At 42.2% G+C, this 26,662-nt stretch overlaps 1 protein-coding gene across 2 annotated transcripts in view; it reads right to left on the bottom strand.

Moving 5' to 3' along the window:
* Positions 1-208: 208 nt before the first annotated feature.
* The window catches only part of hmga2 (high mobility group AT-hook 2), a 45,553-nt gene continuing 19,099 nt past the window's right edge, over positions 209-26,662 (bottom strand). Inside the window, exons 4-5 of one of the 2 annotated variants that reach the window (XM_079294263.1) lie at positions 9,363-9,395; positions 209-296 (exon numbers count right to left, since the gene is read on the bottom strand). In XM_079294263.1, the coding sequence (XP_079150389.1) occupies positions 249-296; positions 9,363-9,395 (81 nt within the window). In that variant the 3' untranslated portion in view covers positions 209-248. Of the gene's footprint in view, positions 297-9,362; positions 9,396-10,005; positions 10,724-26,662 lie in introns of those variants that run through there. The other variant, XM_079294262.1, reaches the window with a different exon arrangement.

Here is a 26,662-nt window from a genome sequence, read left to right as displayed (position 1 = left end):
ATACGAGCTAACACCGATACGAGCTAACACCGATACGAGCTAACACCGATAAGGGCTAACACCGATACAGCTACGAAAAGTTTCCTTTGAGTGACAGAGTGACAGAGCAAAGGTGTAAAATTCTCTAACTGAAATCAAACCGAGTAAAATAACATGTGGGAAAAAGTAAAAAATAAGTGGTCAAGGCAGTCTTTTCCCTTTGAAAGACCTGACAGCTGAATGAGGTAGAGATTTCATGGTGTGGCAGCTTAGTCCTCCTCTGGGGTCTCTCCAGCCTCTTCTTCTTCCTCTTCTTCCTGTAGATAAAAACAAGATGGTCTGTGTCATTTAAACTCTTTCAACTCCTGTTGTAGAATGCAAGTTATATATGTTTCCAATATATATGTCTGTGTCTCTGACACTGTGATGAGCAACACAGGGGCCCCACAAGGGACAGTCCTGTCACACTTCCTCTTCACCCTCCGCACATCGGAATTCAGATACAACTCCAAGTCTGTAAAGGTTGTCTGTGCAAGCAGCTTATTACGACCCATATTTACAGTACTTGTTGGGCCATAGTAGAGTTATGACAAGAGCAAAGGAGGAAGTAAGGTAACGTAGTATAAAGAGCGACAAAGTCCGCGTAGGGAGGAGGTCGGAGTGGATGGATGGGTAAAACAAACACTGGCGTTATGTTCATGTCCTGTGTGAAACAAAAAGTCAACACGTTGAGTTAATGGAAGTTATGTACGTAAATATGTTTGTACATAACTAGTAACTACGTCACAAACTTGGGTATAACACATACTTATTTTAACCCGAACCGTGATCTTTTTCGAAACCTAACGAAGTATTTTTGTTGCCTAAACAAAACCAATTCATAATGTTAGCTACATGTTTAAAACCATGATGGTGAAAATGTTTCACGTTTAAGTTACTTTCATTTTGTGTTAATTTCGACAAAAGTGGTAGTGTTTCAGAGCACCAGAGTCCCTTCAGAAAACATTCACTTTACTGCAACAGGGTCTGACAGTCTGCCTCGCTCAGTCCTGGTTCTCCCGTGCCTCCCTTCCCTCCAGTGGGCCCAGCAGTACAGCCTGGGTCTCCATCAGCGTGGTGTCGGTGTTGGCTCCCACTGGGGACCCGAGGAGCAGTGAGGCCAACCTCTGGTCCTGGCCAGAAGAGGAGACTCTGCTTCCATGCAATAAGCTCTCTCTCATCCTGCCGGAGCTTCCAACTTCAGATCGTAGGCGACACAGAAGACGGATCTTGGTCTGTACGTGTCAGGCTGGTCTCTGCTGGAGGTCTGGAGTCTGAGCTGAAGGAGTTTCTGGTGAACCTGCATGATTTCATCTGCTCTCACCAGAATAACTACATAGAAATAGACAGTCTTCTTGCTGACTGTCTTGTTTACTGATGAAGGTCATAAAGAGTCATCAGTTAAAAGCTCCTCACTGTAACTTTGAATAGAATGTTCATATAAGCAGTATTTGCATGCAGTCATTGGCTATTAACTATTCTGTGTTTTAGGTATGAGGACTCTTCTGCACATCCAGTTCCCTTTGGATGAGTTATCACATCTTGTTTCATACTGAGTGGCTCGCACTTCAAGGTGAGGAGGACCACAACCAGAGCTGTTCAGTCACCTGTTGATCGGGTTAATGAAGCAGCATGGCCACAAAGTGAATGCTTAATCTCCGACAGGAAACGCTCATGTGCATGATGAGACAGAGCCGTCCCTGGTGCAGAACCAACAAACTGTTTTGACCCTGATTAACAAGTCAAGTCAAGTCCACATTTCATTCAGTTAATGCTTACAAGGTTCATGGTGCGATTAAATCACAAACTCACTTTGGCCTGTGGTCTGTCCTCAGATCTTTATTCCCTTCATTTATGGCTTCATGCCACTTTAACTACGTGTCCTAGTTTGATGGTACTATACAGCATACCAAGTGAGTGTCACTGCGACAAAGTCATAAGAATAATCTTCATTTGTGCTCGACATGCGTAGCTGTCACTTTGTTTCCCGTCTATTGCTTTTGATTTATCTGGTGTAATGCCTGTAGACACCAATGGAGGACTGAAGAACTGCTGCAGTATTGCTAATGTGCTGTTTTTGCTCTGCAGCCAGTATTGAAGGTGTTAAACTTCATTTATGCTTCTGGATTTAGCAGTTACCAATAGCTATGGTGGTTACGAGCATAGCTAGTATGGTAATTGCTGCGAAAATTAAGTTTTGATTCACACACTTCTGATTTCTGAAGTGTGTGTATGTTTGGACTGAAAGAAAAAGAAACTGTGTGCACTGAATTGTTCTATCAATGTGCTGTGTACGCAAGTATCAAAGCACAACATCAAGCACATTTTTTTTCTTTCACTCCACTCAAGCATAAAAACATTGCAACATTTACATAATTGTGTATTTGGGGTTTTCTTTGAGATAGAGACTTCATTGCAGTTGTGTTAATGATGGCTCACTAACCCTAAATGTCTCTGTTTTCCCAGGATAACTGCACGATGACCACTGTGACAACTTGGGGGAGAGAAAAAACATGGGGGGGAAAGAGAAAAAGCATGTTCCTCCTTCCTGGAGGAACATGGATTTCATTTTCCACATGGCTTCATTTTATTCAGGGAGGCTAACTGACACAATTTATAACCCTCTTCCTTTCCCAGGCAGCGGCGGTGCAGCTCCTACTCCATTCATTAGTGCTCACACACTTTGGGCTTTAAAGGCCCGCTAAATGCTACCATGTGTGACAAGGGCAAGTGAGCGCAGGAGAGAAAAAGGTGGTGGTGGTGGTAGCGTGGGTGGGGGACAAAAAATAAACTTTAATCCTATGGCTCCCCACCCCACCCCCACCCACACCATTATTCTACAAGGAAAAAAGTATTTTTGATTAAAGCCTGCAGTTTACCAAAGCTGGTGATTGTGTTTACGATCTTTCCAAGGCTTTTTATATGGTCACTCCTCCTTGATAAGCTCTATTCTATTGGTTTGAACTCAAAATGCTCTCCTTTGGTTTAGTTCTTACTTTTATAATAGGCATCAATGTGTGGTCTTTCAGGGTTCTCAGTCTGAGTATTTCATTGTTGAGAAGGGTGTTCCACAAGGCTCTTCCTTGGGACCACTCCTTTTCTCTACATTTATTTTGACTTACCTTAAATGTGTTCTAATTGTCATGTTCATCGTTATGCTGATGACACTGTTATTTACACTTCTAACTCTGGTATACTATGAATCCAGTATTCTTTACATTCCGAGTATAACTTTGTACAAAACTGGTGTCATAACAACAAATTTGTGCTGAATGAAAAAGGTCCTGCAGCATGGTGTTTGCTATGCAACACAGTCATTCATGTTCCTCCGATTTGCATATTACTTATGATGATGGGTCACCCCTTGAGAAAGTTGATTCATCCAAATATCTTCGACTTTGGATTGACACAGAACTTTCCTTTAAGCCACACATTGATATAATATTGTAAAAAGAACATGGTTGTCTGAGTTCACTTTATCGCTGATTTAATTATTTTACATTCGAAAAATAATATTTTCTCCATTGATACTACCTCTTATTGATTATGCTGACATTGTCTATCAGAACACCTCTGACACTTATCTTAAGCCCCTTCGTGTTGTGTATAATTCTCGATGCAGGTTTGTTTTGAGGTGTCCATGTATAACTCACCATTTGTTCTTGTCAATCAATTAATTGGCAACAGCTTTAATCTAGAAGGCAATTTCACTGGGTTCAGTTAATCTTCAAATGTGTTTATTTTGATTGTCCTTCCTATTTTAAACCATAAAGATTTTTATATCCACTCGGACATTTTTTTCTTTGTCCCTAGGATTTTCAAAGAAAACAGGCGCAGGTCATTCCAATGCAAAGCTCCTTTCGATTGAAGTAACCTCCCTCTTTCTCTGAGATCAATTGCCTCCTTCCAATGCTTGAGGACCTCTTTATTTTCTTATCTTAAATCAACCTCCTTATACTTTAAATTTGTGCATTATTTCAGTCTAACTGAAGTCAGTTGCTCTTTATGTTGACGTGATTTGTTAATTTATCACATGAGTCATTATCATTGAATGCCTGAGGGCTGAGGTGTGGGTGGGAGAGGGTAAGTGAGCTGTCTGTATCTGTGTTTTTATAGTGTATGTTATGTTATGATGTTTTTGTATCTATAGGACCCCCTCAAAAATGACAGGCTACATCTGAATGGGCTATTCTTTAATCAATTAAATTAAATTCAAACTGATCTATCAAAGCATCATCGAGATATTTTAGACCTAGCAGGACTTAATTGTTTGTCATTGCATTCCCAAACCACTACTGATCAATTTTACAAAAAGATTCATTTTTGGGTTTTCTACCACTAGCCTTTGGATGAGACAAAAGTGACTCGACAAAAAAAGACAAAAATGTCTCAATGAAACTTAGTAAAGCTCTCGTGTCAAGATCTTGTTGACGTTTGCAAGAACAATGAGCAAAATAAATCATCCCGAATAGAAACATTACAAACTGGCATGGGATTTGCACAGCCCATGACAGGAGGGCACTGCAGTGAACGATTAAAACTGCCCAGAACATAATTGAACATAATCTACCGAGCATCACTGATGGTGAGGTGAGGTGCCTGCACGGAGCCCAAAGGGTATTAAAAGACAATACCCACCAATCAATACGCTGTTCACCCTGCTGCCATTGGCAAAAGATAAAGAAGTATCTATTGTTTTACCACCAGACTTCAGAGCAGCTTCTTTTCTCAGGTTGTGAGACTCCTCAACTCATCCTGAGTACTATATTTTTTTTCCGCAGTATAAGGGGACTGACACTCGCATTTCGTTGTGAAACCGTGTGTTGTAAATTTATAATTGAACGTTGGAAAGGGTGAAAAGGGGATAACAGCACACTTTCTGATAGCCGCTCTTCGAAGGCATCCATAGTGCTGCACTCATTTGTGTATGAGAAGTATGTACCAAATCTTGTATAGTTGGCCAGCTCCACACACACACCTACTACTCGCTTAAGAACAGAGACTGTCATGATGGTGAAACCAACTCGAAAGGAAATAGACAACACTTTTCTGTGTTAAAGTTACAATTTATTGGTCCAACCATCCACTGTTACCTCCTCCAAACTAAGTTTTGTTGCTGCCTACTTGTCAGATACCAGTTTTAGTGTTGTTACAGTCATTGCATTTTTCTGTGTACAATAATGCAGCAGGAAATGGCTGGGGGGGGGGGGGGCATTGATGATTCTGACCATCAACATTTAGGGGGTAGCCATAATACCCAATATGTTTTTTGGTGTGAGATCATCATTGGGAACTGGTACACCATCTCTCCAACCGCATGATGGTTTGCTAACTGCCACTAACCAAACGGAAGAGGAAAAAATATGTTTTCATTGTTAAAATGCTGCCGTGAATATCTAATGAGTAGGGGTGTAATGGTTCACAAAACTCACGGTTGGGTTCGGTACGATACAGTGGAGCCACGGTTCGGTACGTTTCGGTACAGTAGAAAACTATAAATGCCAGAGAAATGTACTTGATTTTAAAATATATTTATTCATTAAAACTAACATCATGAAGTTATTCTTTGACTTTGAACAATGATGGAACTATACCTGAGTGATCCATCTTCTGGGGTGTCTTCTTAGCAACACATAAGCATAAAAAACAAAAACTGCTCCTTAATGTTATGTAGTATTGTTACTTACATCTTGCTTACATCTTGTATTGTTACTTACATCTTGCAAAAGAGATTTTTAATCTCAATGGGACTACCTGGTTAAATAAAGGTTTAAAAAAAAAGAAAAAGAAAAATTTAATTTTTTTATTCAAACGTATTGTTCGGTTCGTCATGCGTACCGAACCGTGAGCCTCGTACCGAACGGTTCAATACGAATACGCGTATTGCGACACCCCTACTAATGAGTGTTTGGTGCAGACTTAGCCTACGCTAAGCTCACTGGCTTCCTGTCCAACAAAGAATTGACCATCCCGACCCCTCAGGTCGTCTGGGACCGGTCTACTTTCTGTTCCCAGAGTCAGAACTAAACATGGAGAAGCAGCGTTCAGTTTTTCTGCTCCACATATCTGGAACAAAGTCCCAGAAAGCTGCTGAGACCCTCAGCTCCTTTAAATCAAGATTGAAGACTTTTCTGTTTGCTGCTGCCTTTAATTGAACCACATTCAATTAATATATTAATCACTTTTCTGCAATTTATTACTGTATTTTATTTCTTACACTGTTTTTTTTATGTTTTAATGCAATGAATGTTCTTTATTGTTGGAATGCTGTTCAGCATTCCAACTATTGTTCTTCGAATCTTTATTCAACTTCTATTTCTTCCGTCCCACCTCCTTCATATTTTAAGCTACAGAAACCGTTCAACTATTAAAATGTTCAGCTCTTTCACCAGAGGGGTGCTATGACTTTTCATATTTCTGACCTTTAAACTTTTTGAATTATTAAGCTTTTTATTTTCAATGGGATCTCTATGGAGAATATTTTCAAATCCTCTTAAACTTCAACTTTCAAATCCTTCAACTTCCTCATACTTTCAGCTACAGACACCATTTCAACTTTACAATGTTGAGAAAACCCTTAACTATTGCCACATGATTCAGCTTTTTGATATCTTTTAAACTTTTTGAACTGCAGCAATTTAACTTTTATGATTTTTCAGCCCTTTTCTGACTTCATAATGGGTGTGTATTGCACAGCTTAGAGTGCGTGACGTCACCGCTAGAGTGAAGAGCAGCTTGAGATTCTTGTGAAAAAAACATTTGTATTTTGCCACTGTGTCCACAATCTTCACGCATAATTTCTGGATGTAAGAGTAGCTAATATTGTCCTTGTCGTAGAAAAATGACTGTGGAATCCCACAGATTTACACATTTGACACAGAAGCCGTTAATTGAGAGGAAAACCAACTTTCTGCTCCATAGAGACCAATGTTAAATTTTGTTTCAAAAACATCTTCCACAGGACACGGTACCCCATTTCTAGATCGCCAGTTAAGCCACATTTTTACACTACAGACACAATTTTTACAAGATCTGTTTCTCAAGTCATCGTTCCTCTCAATTATTAATATCGGAGCAATAGGAGCTACGGTTATGGGAGTTTTGATGATTTGTTTGAGAGGTGTTTCCCTGTTTTATCTCCATGAAATGGCTTCAGGCACACAGGTGTTCGCGATTGAGCCAATTAGTGATGTTGATAAACACACAGACTCACAGACACATGCGCACATACACTCCTCTCCCTCTCTCTCTCTGTGTCTCTCATACAGTCACTCAGGTCTTAGGGATCTTTAGAGGTCTTTCCACCCTCCTCCACCCCCCCCCCCCCACACACACACACACACGCCATTGTAAAATAAAAGCCCCACAGAATGAATCCTAACTGAAATGCTTGTGATGAGCCTGTCATTTAATAACCGGTTTGTGTTTATCGAACATTATGATTCTGTCTCCTCTCCCCTTCTTCTAGTTTGGCTGAGCCATCAATGAGGAGAGATAGTCAGACTTTTGAACTTGTTTTTTAAAGCAAAAAAAATAACAAAAAAAAACTGGTTGGCAGCAGTAGCCAAAACTTCCAATAGGAAATTGTGCTTTGTGCAAAATTAGATCTTTCTGTTGGGTCATGTATCCACCCCTCCCTGTAGACTGGACTGAAAGGGGTCTGCGGTTTTGTACAGGCTGGTGGGAGATAAAGCAGCCTATCAAAGTGGGAGAACTAAATTACATTTTTATGGCTTGCAGCTCCCAGGGCCTCACAGGGCCTCCCAACTGCCTCAGCCCTGTTCCCACACAGCCACAAATCAGAGCTGAGTTATGCATTCACACCAAGAAGTGGCCCGCACCAGTGAACAGACGGGAGGCTGGTGGATTCCTGGAGTGTGAGGGAATGCTGGGGGTGGGGGTCCTGTGTCATGTTGCACTCACTTATTACCATTCGGCTTTCATTCTGCCTCTGATGTAGGTGCTCACAGCAGTAACACAAAACAGCATCTAATTATCTGCTACATACGAACAGTCCCACATGGAGGGACCGCAGTTGACTTTGGAATTTATCTCCAAGACAATAACTCCCGTCTCATGTCGCCTCTTTTCTTGGTAAAGTCACTCCTGTATTTACAGATGTGACTTTTGCCACAGTTCTCATCTGGCCTTAACCTTCCATGAGTAAAAACACTAGCATTAGTGTAAGCTTCAGCTGCAGGCAGAGTTAATGTTGCAGTAGTCCGACTCCAAGGATGTAGACTGTGCGTATAAGCCTGCCATTTCAGACGGAATTCTCCTCCCCTTCCGCTATGCGTTACCGTTTGGCAAGGGCACCATAGCTCCTGATCTGAGTGCTGCCCAAGGCGATTGTGATGGGTTTTAAGAAATACAAACAACTCAGAGCCTTGTTTCCCTTAGTGCAGAGTTATGATGGGTTCAGCCAGACCTTCTCCCAAAGTGTGCAGATAGGTCTGGCTATGCAAGACTATAAGGACGTTCAAAGCCTTTGAGAAGCTTGACAAGAATCATCATTACACCACTTAAACTGATGACACAATATACCCAAGATATGAGACTCATAAAAGGCAAAGAAAATATATATATAATATGTTTGCCTGTCAAGGTCTTCTGGTTGAGTCAGTCGAGTCAGGACAAAAGTTGGAGGTGGTGTGCGGTTGTTATTAGCTAGGGAGGAGATTGGGATGGATGGGGCACCAAATCTTGCAACTTTTACAAACTCTACCACAGTGAGTTGTTTCACTATGTGGACTAGACTTTAACCCAGGACAACCTAGGTCATATTTTCATGGCCTTCATTAAGGATGTCACGAGAACCAATGCTTTGGTAGCAAGTCGATTCCAAAATTTCTGAAAATGTGACAGTTTTTCTGCATTACCGGAGATACAGGTGTTGCAATTCTTCCGGGCCTGGCGGGGGCACATTTACTGCTACAAGTGCTCTAGTCTGCCATTACATGGCAATGAAAGAAGAAGAAGACGAAGAAGAATGCCTACTGGCGCAGAAAAACAACAACACGATGAAGATGGCTACAGGTTCAGCTGCAGCTCCTTTGAAAAGAAAAACAGTAAGTTTTGTGTATGGAAGTACTTTGTGTTCAAGGTGGATCTTCGGGGTTTAAAAATAAATGCGTGAAAAATATGCAAGTGGTGATATTGAACCTTTCAGAATTACAACTCAATTCACCTTGACTTGAAGTATACAATAACACTATCCATACAAAGTAAAAACGTTAGAGTCATGTGATGGAATACAAAATAACATGTAGTCTAATTAGAATTACACATTTGTCATTTGTGTGTGTGTGTGTGTGTGTGTGTATTTGCACAATCCGTGATCTTACCCGAGTAAGCTTTTTCTGGACGACTTGCTGCGGCTGCAAGAGAGCAGAAGCGAGAGGTTAGTGTTGTTCCTCTACCAGATATCACTAAAAGAAGACAGATAGATATATACTTTATTCATCCCGCAAGGGGAAATTTGTTCGCTACAGCAGCAAAAACTATACTAAGCAATCAAAGTGAAGTAAAAATATTAAGTATAAAAAATACACAGTATATACACAATGAAATAGATTTGTATTAATCGAACTAACTGCATGAACAAATCAGTAGTGCAAAGACAGTGTAGCGATGTAGTCGAGTGAATGATGATTTGGCCAGAGGTGATTTATGATAAAGTCTTATTGCAGTGGGCAGGAATGTTCTCCTGTATCTGTCCATGTGAGCAGACTGTTGGAGGAAGTGCTCCCCTGTACCTGTAGGAGGTGGTTGAGAGGGTGGTCCTGTCACGATTCTGGGGCAGAGCAAAGACTCAAGAGCAGAGACGAGGTGAAGTTGAAAACAAGGTATTTTACTGGTCACCAAAAGAGTAATAAACAAGAACTTAAAGCAGCTCCAACAGGGAGCAAGCAAAAATAAAAAAAAGTCAAAAACCATTGAACAAACACGAGGGATCAGCACGGGAGACACGAAGAGCATGAGGGGATGAACAATGACAATCTGACAACTGGAACAGGGAAAGCAGGGGAGCATATATGTGTGGGGTGATGAGTAGATTGCAGGCAGGTGAGTTGAATGAGTGCAGTGTGGGGTTGGCAGAGGAAAAAGCCAGGGGCAGGTGATTGAGCACAGGTGAAGTGAATGAGAACAATCAGGAGACACACACACACACGAGGCAAAGCCTAATCATGACAGGTCCGGGTTATGCAATATGGATAATCATTTCTTCAGTGTCCTCCTCTCCACCACCTCTTCCAGATTGTCTTGTTTGCAGCCAATGATGGAGCCGGCCTTCTTAACCAGTTTGTTCAGTCTGTTGGTGTCTCCGGCTCCAATGCTGCTCCCCCAGCAGACTACAGGAGTACAGTGCACTGGCCACAACAGACTGGTAGAACATCTCCAACATCTTGCTGCACACGTTGAAGGATCGAAGTTTCCTCACGAAAAAGAGTCGACTCCTCCCCTTCTTGTACACAGCGTTGATGTTGTTCTGCCAGTTCAGTCTGCTGTCGATGGAGACACCCAGGTACTTGTACTCCTCCACCATGTCCACATCCTCCCCCAGAACTCTCAGCGGTTGTGGAGCCGTCGCCTTCCTCCTGAAGTCAACCACCATCTCTCTGGTCTTGGCCACGTTCAGAAGCAGGTGATTTCTACCACAAAGCAGTAGTGGGCCATCAGGACCAGCAAGGCCTTCTCTGCTGGCCTAAACAGAATCAAAAAGTTATAGCTATTTTATAATTTAATCATTTTTATATGTATTATAATTTATACAAATATTTTTCACATTATCTTATGTTCCCATTGCAACAGCTCCTGTCTTCCTCAGTTGCTCTGCTTCCAGTGCAGCGTGTTTTAAGTAGAGCTTTTATCCAATCAGATCTCACCTCTGTGTCTCTAGGTAAGAAGAGAGCCCGAGGCCTGCAGACTCACAAGTGCATCCATGTGCAGTTTAAGTGAACGGGGACGATATTGTTGATTGTCGTAGTCTTCAAACAATCAGATCTTTAGTTTGACATGTTGGACGTATTCTTTGACGTGTCAGAGCTGCTAGCTGGCCTACAACTACGTCAGCATTAACGTGCAGCTCAGTTTCCAGGTGCAGCTCTGTAGTGAGATTCAGCGTGTGCTGTGATTGGTCAGTGGTCGAGCACGTGACTATCGTGAAACGGAACTTAAAGTAGCCATCAGAAGCTTAGTCGGAGTAGTCATAGTTTAAATTGAAATATATGGAAGAAATTATGACATTTTTTGCATTTTGCTTGGTGTAGATTATTTATTTTTTTACCGAGCTTTGTTTTTTTAACACTCTGGCAGAAGGAGGAGAAATGGATTTGTGAGTTGTGAATTAACCGTGGGATTAAACTCTTTGTCAACAAAGAAAGGAGGATGGAGTTTGTCTTTAAGTGAACAGCATTTCGTAAATCAACTGCGTTTGTTTTTTTACATCTAATATCTGAATGGCCCTCGAGTGTGTAGATGTTCCGCTGCAGGTCTGCTGGGTTGATTTGTTGCTCTGTTGTCATAGGCAAGGCAAGGCAAGTTTATTTGTATAGCACATTTCAACAACAAGGTAATTCAAAGTGCTTCACATAAAACCATTAAAAGCATCAAAACATAAGGCAAAAGAAAAGGAGATTTAAAAACAATTAAAGAAACCGTGTAAGAAATAAAATTCAGTAGTAAAATGCAGAAAATTGATTCATATATTAATTGAATGTGGTTCAATTAAAGGCAGCAGCAAACAGAAAGGTCTTCAATCTTGATTTAAATGAGCTGAGGGTCTCAGCAGACCTGCAGCTTTCTGGGACTTTGTTCCAGATATGTGGAGCAGAACAACTGAACGCTGCTTCTCCATGTTTAGTTCTGACTCTGGGAACAGAAAGTAGACCGGTCCCAGACGACCTGAGGGGTCGGGATGGTCCATAAGGTAGCAGCAGATCAGAGATGTATTTTGGCCCTAAACCATTCAGTGCTTTGTAAACCAACAGCAGGATTTTAAAGTCAATTCTTTGTTGGACAGGAAGCCAGTGCAAAGACCTCAGAACTGGAGTGATGTGATCCACCCTCCTGGTCTTAGTGAGGACTCGAGCTGCAGCTTTCTGACGGACTTTTTACAGAGACCTGTAAACACACCGTTACAGTAGTCTAGTCTGCTGAAGATAAATGCGTGGACAAGTTTTTCCAAATCCTGTTGAGACATAAGTCCTCTAATCCTTGATATATTCTTTAGGTGATAATAGGCTGATTTTGTAATTGTCTTGATATGGCTGTTCAGGTTGAGGTCTGAATCCATAACTACACCTAGATTTCTGGCTTGGTTTGTGGGTTTTAACATCAGTGACTGAAGCTGAGCGGTGATTTTCAATTGTTCGTCCTTGGTACCAAAAACAATTACTTCTGTTTTATCTTTGTTGAATTGAAGAAAATTCTGGCACATCCAGTTGTTGATTTGTTCAATGCAGTTACCCAGCCCTTGTATGGGATTATAGTCCCCTGGTGACATAGTTATGTAGATTTGTGTGTCGTCTGCATAATTATGATAACACACTTTGTTGTTTTCCATAATCTGAGCTAGTGGAAGCATGTAGATGTTGAACAGAAGAGGCCCCAGTATTGAACCTTGGGGAACACCACATGTCACTTTAGTCAGCTCTGATGTGTAATCAGCTACAGACACAAAGTATTCTCGGTCCTTCAAGTAGGATTCAAACCAGTTAAGTGCTGTGCCAGAGTCCCACCCAGATTTTTAGTCTTTCTAGGAGTATGGCATGGTCGACCATGTCAAATGCAGCACTGAGATCTAGTAACACTAAGACTGAACTTCTGCCATTGTCTATGTTTAAGTGGATGTCGTTGAAAACCTTAACAAGAGCAGTTTCAGTGCTGTGGTGCTGTCGAAAGCCTGACTGGAAAACATCAAAGCAGTTATTTACGGTCAAGAAGTTGGTCAGCTGTTGGAAAACCGCTTTTTCAATTATTTTACTTAAAAATGGGAGGTTTGATATTGGCCTATAATTTTTCATCGTTGCGGAGTCTAAACTAACCTTCTTTAGGAGTGGTTTAATAACTGCAGTTTTTAGGGCTTGTGGGAAGACACCTGAGAGAAGGGATGTGTTTACAATTTGTAAAAGATCAGTGGTCATGCAGTTTGAAATATTTTTGAAAAAGTGTGTTTGTAGAATATCCAAGCAGCAGGAGGATGACTTCAGATGTTGTATAATGTCTTCTCGGCTTCTACGGTCGATTGAATGAAATTGTGTCATGATATTTGAATGGATGTTATTCAGAGATCGGGACAACACATATCCTGTGGTTGATGTGGAGGCACTGACTGCTTGTCAAATTTTCTGAATTTTGTCAGTAAAAAAGGAGGCAAATTGATTGCATGCCCAGGTGGATTGGAGTTCAGCAGTCATATGAATATATGTGACTGGTTCTTCTGAGTTTGTTGTTGTCATTGTGTTAATTATATAGATTTGGACTATATGCATTGTCCGTTAATTACGAAGCATACCGTCATGCGCAGATTTATTGTTTGTTAAACTAGTTTAGCATAGCCTCCCAGAAGTGCGGTGCCTCAGCTGTCTTTAGTTTTGTTTTGTTTTTGTTCCGGGTCAGAGGTCACAGCCCGTTGTCTCCTACGTGAGCGCAGTCCACCGAAGACATTATATTTCCCATAATTTAAGCTTCTGCATTTTCCAAATGCACTAGTATTATTCAAACGTATTGTTCGCTTTGTAAGCCTCGTACTGAACGGTTTAATACGAATACGTGTATTATTATACCCCTAGAAACAAATAACCGTAGCTTGCGTGTCATAATGAGATTATTAGGTGGTGTTTCAGCTGCAGGACAGCACTGAAGGCCCAGGTATAAAATGCACGGCCCGCCACTGCCACAAAGTCACACACTACTGCCCTGTACTCCTCCTCCCGTCCGTCCCTTATACACCCGACCACTGCAGAGTCATCAGAGAACTTCTGCAGATGGCATGACCCTGAATTGTACTGGAAGTCAGTGGTGTACAAGGTCAACAGGAAGGGAGACAGAACAGTTCCCTGTGGGGCTCCAGTATCACTGACCACCGTATCAGACAGCACACGGCCCAGTCGGACAAACTGTGGTCTGCCTGTCAGGTAGTCAGTGATCCAGGAGACTGTGGACGCGTTCACCCCCACCACCTTCTCACTCAGCAGCACTGGTTGGATGGTGTTGAATGCACCGGAGAAATCAAAGGAAGTGATTCTCACAGAGCCACCGGTTCCATCCAGGTGCAACTGAGCTCATTGCAGCAGGTAGATGATGCCGTCGTCCACCCCCACATGAGGCTGGTATGCTAATTGCAGAGGGTCCAGTGAGGATTTCACCTGCGGTCGGGGGTTGGCCAAGACCAGCCAGAACAACAGTTCTCAGCTGTCATTCAACAAAAAATGTCATATGGTGGATCGGCAGTAACGTAAGCCTGACTGGTTCAAGATTCAACTGGAATTAAAAGTGAGAAACAGAACCAAACAAGGGTAATATGAAAGGCACAGTGTGCCTCGGCTCGGTCTAAGACAATTTGCAGTGACTACATCTGCAGTGATTGGTTATTTGAGAGTCGAGTGAGATTGATGATTGTCAGCGGCACAGTTATCAGCTCTGCACAGGCCTGCGTAGGACCTAGTCTTTCAGAACTGAGTGACCCGACCCGAGACACAAAGCTATATTTTTGCATATTTCCATCATCACTGATTGTTAGCTCATCAAGCAAATGCAACAAAATGGCTGTACCGAGTATTTTGTATCTACTTGCAACATATGACACATGCCATAGAGAGAGAGGTCTGCACACCACTGCTTGAGAGAGTTCAAACCCTCCTTAGTTTCCCTGACCAATCAGGTACATTAAATTGAAGCGGGAAGGACAGTTGGATTGTCAGACGCAGCCCCCAAATCTTTTCTCCTACACAGACTGATTTGAACCTGCCTTTAGCCTGATCAGTAACAGAGTCATTAAACTGTTTAATGATTGCAGGTAAAGAGCCAAACTGAAGCAGCAGCACACCACAGGGACATTTTGAGAGTCATGCTGGATGATGTATACAGAGGATGCAGCTGCCTCTGACACTTCAAAATCATGACACTTTGGATAACCATCCTTATTTGGATGACAATAATTCTCCTTCCAAAGCCACATGTGAAACTCAAAAAATATAAAATGTTGGGAACTCACAATGAAGTCTAATTAGCAGAGGTATTATCCACCAAAGTGTGTGTAAGATTTTGAATGGGACGTGTGCTTGCCCATTAAAGAAATAACGCATGGCATGCACTGGCAAGACACGGCCTCGACTACAGCTCTCCTCCCACTTTGGCATAGCAGTGAGTCACCAAAAATCAACTGGAAACAGGTGAAGACCCAGGACATACAACACTGAGGTAGTTCGCAGCCACCCCTGATATCTCTGAGGCTTCTCCACCACATGTGTCTGCTTTTGTGTGTTAAAGGAACACTTTGCCCCCAAATCAAAACTTAATATATTTTTGTCTTATCTATAGTTCTATTTATCATTCGAGATAGTTTTGGTGTGAGCTGCCGACTGTTGAAGATATCGGCCATAGAGATGTCTGCCTTCTCTCCAATATATTTGAAAAACCCTGCAGAAATGTTTCTTTCCAGAAACCATGACCCAGTTAATCAAGATGATCCACAGACCTTGTTGTGAGCAGCTTCTTGTAGGAACTATTTTCTTTCTACCAAACTACACCCGCCAACCGTATCAACGTGCAGAAGGAGGTGAGCGTCTACTCACGGACAAGACGCTCGTACTCGTGGCGGCGCCAGGTGAAAATATTAAAGGTGTCCTCCTCAGCTAGCGTTACCTAGCTCAGTGGTGCTAGATGAGCCACCGGTATCAATTAGCTATGAGCCTCTCGTCCATGAATAAATGTAAGCTTCCTTTTGTGCGGCGATAAGGTTGGTGGGTGTAGTTTGGAATCTTGAGTAACCGGGTCATAATTTCTGGAAAGAGACATTGCTGTTGAGTTTTTCAAATGTATTTTTTCTTTGTCGCTTTGAGCAGCAAAAGTCAAATGCTATCTAGTTCCATCATATTGGAGAGAAGGCAGACATCTCTAAGAACTATATCTTCAACTCACACCACAACTATACTGATAAACAGAACAATAGGTAACACGTCAAACATGTATTTTCTATTTTGGGGTGAACTGTACCTTGAGTTTCAGGGGTGATGAATTATTTTTGATATAAAGGTCTGTAAATGTAGCGATGAATGGCTATACATTAAAATATTTGTACGCCCTTTAAATGTGCGGAACAACAAGTATATACAGTCTGGGTTTGTATTTGACTGAGGTTTCATGTTGGCCTTTAACAGCACACACACACACACACTGTGGGGTGAAGGAGGTCCTGATCCAGCTCAGAACCGCACAGGAAGTCGGTCTGGACTAGGTCCGAACAGCTGAGCACTCCATCAGCTCTGCGAATGTAAAAAGAAAATGCTGGTGTTCGTAAGCACGGCCAGCTGCTGGTCCTAAGAAGAGAGCATCATGTCCCTAACCCCCTCCCACACACACACCCCCACCCAATATCAGTCCAAACAGCTGGTGTTTTCTGTGCCAGCTCTGGCTGGAATGTCAGTAGGCTCAAACACAGTAATGGAGTCCATGTCAACACCGGATAAGTCCTGCATGAGGAATGGAAGCAGCAGTGGAGGAAGAATTTGGAGACGAGTGCACACAGAGGATCATGCAGACCCTCTGAACACCACCAGGCTTCAGAGAGGTTCCGCCCTCCTTTGTTATTGGGCAGGTGTGCTTGACCGCTTCTCCTGAATCATAATTCTGATACTTCATAACAAAAGATTTTTCCACAAGTGCTATTATTTTCCTGGCAGCAATGGATGATCTCATGTTAAGTCATTGTGAAATAAATAGGTAAATAGTTCAGGTGAAAGATTTGAATCAAGAACCAAGACAATTGAGGTACCGTGGACATTGCGGTGATGGGGATGTGGAGGGGTATGTAACAGCAGCATAAACCTATTGCAGGTAGAGAGACAATCACATTTAAAAGAGTCAGCAGCAAGATGATAGGCTAACAATGAAATTGTGTCGTGCTTATTAGATAAAGGAGACGAGCTGATCTAAACAGCTGATATCATGATTGACAGCAAGGAAATAATGAGTGATTATGCATGAGGAAAGAATGGCAGATTTATGAGAAATAAACTATGGGCTTAGGCATGCAAGAGTATAGTTTTCCTGACTGAACTTGCGCTAGAGCTTCATAAGTTTCACTGACCATGAAGACAAAGGATGAAGAGTCCTCTATGTTTACAGCCTGACAGTCAAATATCCTATCTGCTGGTAAACCAGCACCTCTCCCTCTATAGCACAAAAGAGAAATGGCAGCATTGCCTTTCACAGGCTCTGGCAGCTCTTTGATGTTGCCTGGGCCGAACACTATGAATCACGAGTCGGCCCAGTCGCGCTGTCCTACGAGTGCTTGGGAGGCAGAGCATGAGGGCAGCGTGGGCTACTCGCACAGCATACCTTTGAATGGTCGGAGCTGGACTGAAAATAGGAACCTATCTCTGCTGAAACCCCATCCCTCCGTTGCTCAAAGAATGCGGCCCTCAAGGCTCTCAGCTATACAGCCACCATGCAGCCTCCTTCCAGATGTCTTTCTCTGATCAAAGACAGGAAAGCCTTCGACAGCTGAGCCACCATTCACAAAAAGCTCCACCTATCAAGAGAGGTGGGCCACTCGCCCTGCTCTCTCTCCAGCACCAAAGTAGCTGTCCTCATGTCTTTCAAGTTGTCAAAAACTCTTACTGGTTCTCCAACTGGCCTTAGTCATATCATCACTTCCATTGAAGCCCCCACCCCCAACTTGTCCTTCACAACCTACCAGGTGAGAAAATAACTGAGAAGGATCAAGGTGAGAAAGGCCACGGGTCCAGACGGCATCAGCTCAAGGCTCCTCAGGACCAGTGCAGACCAGCTGTGGAGTACGTCTTCAACTTGAGCTTGAAGCTGGGGAGAGTACCACAGCTGTGGAAAACATCCTGCATGGTACCAGTCCCAAAGACCCCGCAACCCAAAGGCTTCAACAGCTTCAGGCCGGTGGCGCTAACATCCCACCTGATGAAGATGCTAGAGAGGCTGGTCCTTGTGCATCTCCGCCCCCTGGTGAGCTCATCTTTGGACCCACTCCAGTTCGCCATCAATCTGGCATCGGGGTGGATGACGCTGTCATCTACCTGCTACACAGATGCCATTCTCACCAGGAAAAGCCTGGAAGCACTGTGAGTCATGTTTTTTGATTTCTCCAGTGCCTCCAACACCATCCAGCCTTTGCTTCTGAGGGACAAGCTGGAGCAGACTGGGGTGGACCACCACCTCACTGCATGGATCTTGGACTATCTCACCAACCGTCCACAGTATGTGCAGGTACGGGAGTGTGAGTGTGACCTGTTGTCCTGCAGCATGCGGGCCCCACAAGGAACCATCCTAGCTCCATTCCTTTTCACCATCGGACTTCACACACAACTCTCCTAACCACCTCCAGATCAACACTGGTAAAACCAAGGAGCTGGTAGTGGACTTCCGCCAGGGTAAACACTCTCCTCCGACACCAGTGAACATCCAGGGAATGGACATTGAGATCGTGAGATCTTATAAGTACCTGGGTGTTCACTTGAACAATAAACTGGACTGGACTGATCACACACACGCACTCTACAAAAAGGGTCAGAGCAGACTCTATCTGCTGAGGAGACTCAGGTCTTTTGGGGTGCAGGGACCACACCCGAGGACCTTCTTTGACTCTGTGGTGGCATCAGACATCTTTTATAGAGTGGTCTGCTGGGGCGGCAGCATCTCGACAGCCGACGGGAAGAGACTGAACAAACTCATCAAGAAGGCCAGCAGTGTGCTGGGGTGTCCACTGGATACGGTGGAGGTGGTGGGAGACAGGAGGATGATGGCTAAGCGATCATCCCTGATGAACAACACCTCCCACCCCATGCGGGACGCCCTGGCAGCTCTGTGCAGCTCCTTCAGCCACCGGCTGATTCACCCCCGGTGTGTGAAGGAGAGGTACCACAGGTCCTTCCTTCCTGCTGCTGTCAGGCTGCACAACCAGCTGTGCTCCCAGTAGACCACACAACACTAATAACACAAAAGAAAATCGGTGCAATAATTACACTGTGCAGTAAAAAAAATACTCTGTCTTTATATATATAATAGTTTTAGTTTTAGTTATATTTAGTTATTGTGTATTTTTGTACTTTTTTACTAAGTTGATATTCTTTACTGTTTATTACTTATTTATAATACTTGCTGCTCTTGTTTTTTTTTTTTTTACCATGTACCTTGTGTGCACTGTCCACTTTGCTGCTGTAATCCTGTAAATTTCCCCACTGCGGGACGAATAAAGGAGTATCTTATCTTATCTTATTGAGTTCAAATAAAATATAGATTTGCACGAGTGCTTTAAATTCACTTACCTCCAGAACATCGTTCTGTATATTTCTAAAAGAGAACAAGTCAAAGCCTGAAGCAAGCTGTGCAAGCGTTCCACAGATCTATGATCAGTCCACTCCACAATTCAAAAGCATTGGATGAACAAACAACTCGACACAGAAATGAGCCGGCAAGAATGTAGAATGAAAGCACCGATGAGACAGTTTGCCCTGAGGGTGGCGCTACAGGAAACACCATGGGGTCATTGAATGTGTTCAACAAACCTAATGACAGTTTCTCTGTTAGACTGTGAGTTCTGTGTGCAGAGCTGACAGTGTCTGAAAGAAATCATGCTCCGAGAGCACGGAGGGGCTTAATTAAAGTTATTTTTGGCCTCATGTTGAGGCTAGAGAGAAGGTCAAAGGTCAGCAGAGCCATTCATGAGCTCTTAAGACATTCAAATCTAAATCAATTGAAATCTGTTTATTTGATGTTGCGATACCTTGTAGAACCAAAACAATTGGTCCAGAGGTTTATTGGTAGATGATGAAAGGCCAAAGGGTAAGCGAAGCATAAATATTCACACCAAGTTTGATGGAAATCTGACAAGGCAAGGCAAGTTTATTTGTATAGCACATTTCAACAACAAGGTAATTCAAAGTGCTTCACATAAAACCATTAAAAGCATCAAAACATAAGGCAAAAGAAAAGGAGATTTAAAAACAATTAAGAACATTCATTAAAACATTAAAAAACAGTGTAAGAAATAAAATGCAGTAGTAAAATGCAGAAATGCAGGAAATTGATTAATATATGAATTGAATGTGGTTCAATTAAAGGCAGCAGCAAACAGAAAAGTCTTCAATCTTGATTTAAATGAGCTGAGGGTCTCAGCAGACCTGCAGCTTTCTGGGACTTTGTTCCAGATATGTGGAGCAGAAAAACTGAACGCTGCTTCTCCATGTTTAGTTCTGACTCTGGGAACAGATAGTAGACCGGTCCCAGACGACCTGAGGGGTCGGGATGGTTCATAAGGTAGCAGCAGATCAGAGATGTATTTTGGCCCTAAACCATTCAGTGCTTTGTAAACCAACAGCAGGATTTTAAAGTCAATTCTTTGTTGGACAGGAAGCCAGTGCAAAGACCTCAAAACTGGAGTGATGTGATCCACCCTCCTGGTCTTAGTGAGGACTCGAGCTGCAGCGTTCTGAATCAGCTGCAGCTTTCTGACGGACTTTTTACAGAGACCTGTAAACACACCGTTACAGTAGTCCAGTCTGCTGAAGATAAATGCGTGGACAAGTTTTTCCAAATCCTGTTGAGACATAAGTCCTCTAATCCTTGATATATTCTTCAGGTGATAGTAGGCTGATTTTGTAATTGTCTTGATATGGCTGTTCAGGTTGAGGTCTGAATCCATAACTACACCTAGATTTCTGGCTTGGTTTGTGGGTTTTAACATCAGTGACTGAAGCTGAGCGGTGATTTTCAATTGTTCGTCCTTGGTACCAAAAACAATTAGTTCTGTTTTATCTTTGTTTAATTGAAGAAAATTCTGGCACATCCAGTTGTTGATTTGTTCAATGCAGTTACCCAGCCCTTGTATGGGATTATAGTCCCCTGGTGACATAGTTATGTAGATTTGTGTGTCGTCTGCATAATTATGATAACACACTTTGTTGTTTTCCATAATCTGAGCTAGTGGAAGCATGTAGATGTTGAACAGAAGAGGCCCCAGTATTGAACCTTGGGGAACACCACATGTCATTTTAGTCAGCTCCGATGTGTAATGAGCCACAGACACAAAGTATTCTCGGCCCTTCAAGTAGGATTCTAGCCCAGATAAAGTCGGCAGATAAAAATATTGGCATTGTACGTTTCTGCAAACCACGGATATATTGAATGTGGATGTTTTTACAGTCGGTCAAAGCAAGTGACGTGCAGAGCAACGTTTACCTATCACGCCATCGAAACAAACACATGTGAAACCAGAAGTAAAAGATCTCTTTTCTAACCCTAACTTAGTCGTTTTGTTGCGTAACGTGAGACTGATATGAAACGTGTTTTAGGTTAAAGAACATTAAACGTATCCCATGTTTGCAGAAACATACAATGCCATACATTTTGTTTGTGGCAACTGTGTTGGTCGTTGATATTGTGTAACTTTTTATGTTAAAATGAAGCCCAAACTTTTTGATTTTAATTAATAACCTATACCCCATTTTACCCTTGAATTAATTACATTTTTAATCTCAGCATAATTTGACCTTTCCCTTCTCTCTTTATCTGGCGCACAGCTTCCTTTTGAACCAGTAGCCATATTGTCAAAGTTTTTACAGTACATCAACAAGCTGGTATCTCAGTGTCAAAGATGTCAAACATGTTGGGTTTCACCAAAAGCCAAAGTTCACATCTCAGATCAAAATAATCACAACAAAACTTAATTGAATCAAAGCAACCCATTCAGATTGTCCCTAAAATGGCAATTTTCACACACCATCCTGTCTGCACCAACCAACCAAATGTGTCAACATGTAGCGTATGTAATAGTAATTATTGTGTGCCTGAATGCATCCCATGTATACACAGATGTAGGGCAGAATTTACATTACTTTCAAATAAATGACAGCATTGGATTCTATTTTTCAAATGTTTGTTATTGAGCCTTCTCCTTCTATGTTTGAACATGTGATTGCATGTTTAGCATTAATAGATGTTCATAACTGTATTTTATATCTCTTGCGCTGTGTACCTGAGTGTCCTGTTTGTGTGTATATTAAGTGTATTGTGCTCCTGCTCTGCAGTCCTTGCAGTCTGAGTCTGAATTATCCCATAAGAAAGGTGCTTGTGCTGTTTGCTCTGGTTAACCGTTACTGGGCCTGCTGACCTTTGGACCTCCTTTGAAGCCAAACGGATCATTTGACCAACCCTCCCTCCACAAACACAAGTCTGCATGGATGAAAAACTGTCACGAGATATACTTCAGGTGAAATGCTGTGTAGAGCGTGAGGCTGTTAGAACCTGGAAGGCTCACCATTGAAATTGTTCAAATGTAACTTTGCCAAATAGAGCACTTATGTAGGTCAACATTTGACTTATCTGGCAGGCTTGTAACACACTTGGGAATTCAGACTGCTGAAGCAAACTGTGTGTCTGGGAAACTGTTAGAGATAAAAGTCAATATATTATGGAGGCTATGCCACAAGAATAATCCATGATATTAATTTGAATTGAATTACTTTAATGTAGTGGTTAGTTATGATCCAGTACTTAAAGTAGCATCAGACACGTTTTTTGCTTTAACTTATCATTATGAACAAAATGTTGATTGCACAATGTAATTGTAATAGAATAATGGCACCATCTGTGTTTGGACTGGTTTCACTATGCAATCCTGTCTGCCTCCAGGTACAATGGATGATTTTTTACTGTTTTTTTCTGCCTTAATCAAACTACTGAGATCAGGGTTTCCATTCAAATTGGGGTTCTTACGGTTATTTCTTGCATTAATAAACCAAGCCATCAAGTGATTCATCAAATATACATTTCAATTATGCTATTTAGATCTTATCATTGTTAAGGCGACGAATTATTACATGTACTGATTAACATCATTATTTATATGATCTGACAATATGGTCCGGACTGAAATATCTCAACAATGATTGGATTTATTGTTTTCACATTTTGTGAAGACGTCAACCGGCTGGATTCTGGTCACCAGTCGACGTTTTGTTAAGACCCTGCTGAGTGAAGCCAATGCGGAAGTGTCTTAAAGCTGCATTCTCTCTCGTGTCCATCAGGGGGCGACTCCTCTGGTTGTATAGAAGTATATGAGAAAATGACTCTACTTCTCTCTTGATGTATTCCCTCAGTAAACATTGTAAATGAGTTTATGGTCTCAATCTCTAGTTTCAAGTCTTCTTCAACACAGCATGATGTTCATTTAGTACATTATGGTCCATTTAGAGTCAAACAGACCATAAAGCAGGGGATGCTTTAGGGTGCTGCCACTGCCAGAGCTGTATATGGCGTCTGTCGTCTCTCCTCCACATTCCAAATATAGTAATTTCCGTTAATTTCGTGCAAAATAAAAACAACCAGGCATCGCTCCCATTCTCTCTTCCTCTTGTTTCTTTCCGTTTAACAACAACTTTACAAAGCCTTGAACTTCAACTTGTGAGACGTCCGTACATGAGTGGTCAACCAGATTCAGGCAGTGGGGATTCCTGAGAGAAGCAAAGAGTATTACATCCTAGTGGTCCCCAAAACTCAAGTTTCTCCTGTGGGAGAGTCTGATTACAGCTTGTTATTGTCTCGGTGTCTCCAGATCGGCACTCCAACGTGTTCAAACACGCAGCTCTTCCTCTACAGATTATAGTATCGTATTGGAAAAGGTTAAGCGGGGGTTCTTTCAGTTGACTCAATTGCTAATTGCTGCTTAGCCCCAGAAAGCACACAGGAGACAACAATCCATGACGAAAGAACACGCCTTCAATCGACCAGTGCAAATTACACCTAGACACCACTGCTGCCCAGTAGCTCTCCCTCCCAAACAGTCATCATTATCCTGGATAAAAGCCATTTATTGTGATGCCGTATGAAGTGATGGAGATGACCACCCCCCCCCCCCCCACCCAGTCAATGCCCCACCAGAGTTAAGAATTGCACCTATCCAACTAAACCTGGCGATTAGGGGGAATTTGCCGAAAGGCCCTTTGTAGAGGAGAAAGAAATATCTGTCGTTGCAAGGAATGTGGAAAATTCCTAGCAGACAAGCAGGCTTTTGTTGGTTGGGTTTTTTGGGGGGTGGTGCTCTGAAAGGAAAGAAAGGGCGCAGACAAATTGGATCGGTTCCATTTAGGAGCCTCTGCTGTTTGAAGTGAAATCCGTTACCAGAGTATTTCAAAGGGAAAGAGGGAGTAAAGTAGAAATGCAATACGTCTGCTTGGACTTCACAAGCAGTTCTTTGCTTCTTGTTCTTGTTCTTGCATTTTGCTGCTTACAGAGGAAAAAAACATCTCAATTATGTTTTTGTTGTTGTTGTATATTATGTTTTGCAGTCTTTAGTGTCTTGGAACTATTTGATGCAAATGCATGTGGCATGCATGCATGTCCGCTCTGAACCAGGAAGGACTCTGCATGGCACTCAGCTCTGCCTCGTTTCAACAGAGCGTCGCAGATGTTATGAATTAACCTGTCGGCCCTGGAACAGCTCACTTCCTGCCTCATAATGGTGGTAGAAGAAATACTCTAATGACATAAATGTCTTTATCTATTTGAGCAATTTGAAAGAACTGCATTGTGAAAAAGGAAGAGGGGGGAAAAATCTGAGCCATCGCTGCACAAACAGCGAGGACACCACAGGACACCCGTGTAACTTCCTGTGTAAAACAAACAGTAAATGTGGGCTACGCTAAGTAAGTGCTCTCCTTCTCCGGCTGCACTACAAACATGCATCTTAAGGTTTGCTCCTTTTGTAACAATGTACCTGCAGAAGCTCTGCTAGACTTTTTAAGATGCTTTTACTGATATTCTACCATTAAGGACTGAAATCAATAAACTTGATTTTCATTTACACTAACTAGGACAAACTGCCAATCAGTGTTTAGAAAACAAAAGAAGGTATGACTGAGATATGAGTGTGAAAGTGACAATAATGATGCCATCAAATTCCAACAGAGGAATTCTTACAAAATCAAAAATCATCAAAGCCAATTTATCTACCGGTATTTATTATATATTTTCGAGCAAGAAAACACAATGTATATTCAAGGTTTGTACAAAATGTAAATTTCCACAATTTGTTTAAATTTAAAGAAACTTGAGGTTACATCATGTGTGCAAATGTTCTCCTATAGCAAAGAGAAGCAGGATTTCTGAGAGGAAAGCGGACGAATTTAATCACTTTTTTGTTGAAACGACGAATCATTACAAGTAAAAGAGAACTACGATATGGGGTGAAGTGACGAATGAGTAATGCCTCAGTGTCATCTCCTAAACTGCTTTTTGTTTCAGCTGAAATGATTAAACCCTTCCAGCAGTAAAAGGAAAAAGCAGTTGTGAGTTAGGAGAAGGAGGCAGAGGTGACCTGTGGAAATCCGCTAAGGTCCCAGAGAACTCCTGATGTTTGTAGAGTCCCCGTCTGAACAAAAGGCCTCTAGTGGCTGGAATTCAGGTGTTCTGCGAGGCAGCAGCCGAGGCTGGAGGAAGGTGGGGGGTTGAGAATGTGGGGAATGAGGCAAAGCTGCTGCCCACCCCCAACTCATTTTCAGTAGTGTCTCCGTGGTCTCTGAGGTCTCTCTTACTCTCGCACTCACAAACAGCCTGGGGAAGGAGTACATTACAGCAGAAGCCATCTAAAAATCACTCAACGCACCTCATGTACACACAAACAAAAAGAAAGAGTCACTTCAACTGGAATTAACTGCAACGTTAAAACAAAGACTCCTGTCCTCTTCATACAAGAACAAATTAAGTTTAACCGGAGAGCGCAGACCTCTTCCGAGGCCATGATCTACCCTTCACCAAGTCTCAGTCCTGCTGACAAAGACAGAAACAGACCAGACTGAATGCATGACTTAACTTCTTTCTTTCTCTCCATCTCTCTCTCCTTCTCTTTCTCTCACACACACACACACACGCACACACACACACACACACACACACACTGGCACCTTACTGAGAAGTATCCATAAAGGACATGTTTGTTACCCTTAGTCTGTCATTTTTCAATTTTAAAGTTAATTCTCAATTTAGGTATTATTTTCTAAAACATGCTTATGTCTCTTGTCTCTGCAGCATTAAGATTGTTTCCCCATGATGTGTGTGTGTGTGTGTGTGTGTGTGTAGGTGTGTTCTGACCTTTTCAGCTCAGAAATGATCATGTTCATACCTGCTTCAGGGATGTTATCTCTTTTTCCAAATCATTAAAAAAGCGAGCACACACTAGTGTGCTTTTGAATTTGACCAAATATGCAAGCACACAGTTCTGTGTTTGATCTACTGGAATCTGGCCATGTAGGCCGATGTAGACAGCTGAGCTTTCTCAGTCAGCCCGGGTAGAATACCAGCAGACCCAGTAGAAACTATATGCTATCAGCTTCTGTATCTAAGAGATAAATATGTCACCACCCACAGGAAGTCATAGCTCATCTGCAGAAAATTC

Source organism: Melanostigma gelatinosum (genome assembly GCF_949748355.1).
Source record: "Melanostigma gelatinosum genome assembly, chromosome: 22".
Lineage (NCBI taxonomy): Eukaryota > Metazoa > Chordata > Actinopteri > Perciformes > Zoarcidae > Melanostigma > Melanostigma gelatinosum.
The sequence above is the reverse complement of the archived record's forward strand: the minus strand, read 5'-3'. Positions and strand labels throughout refer to the sequence as shown.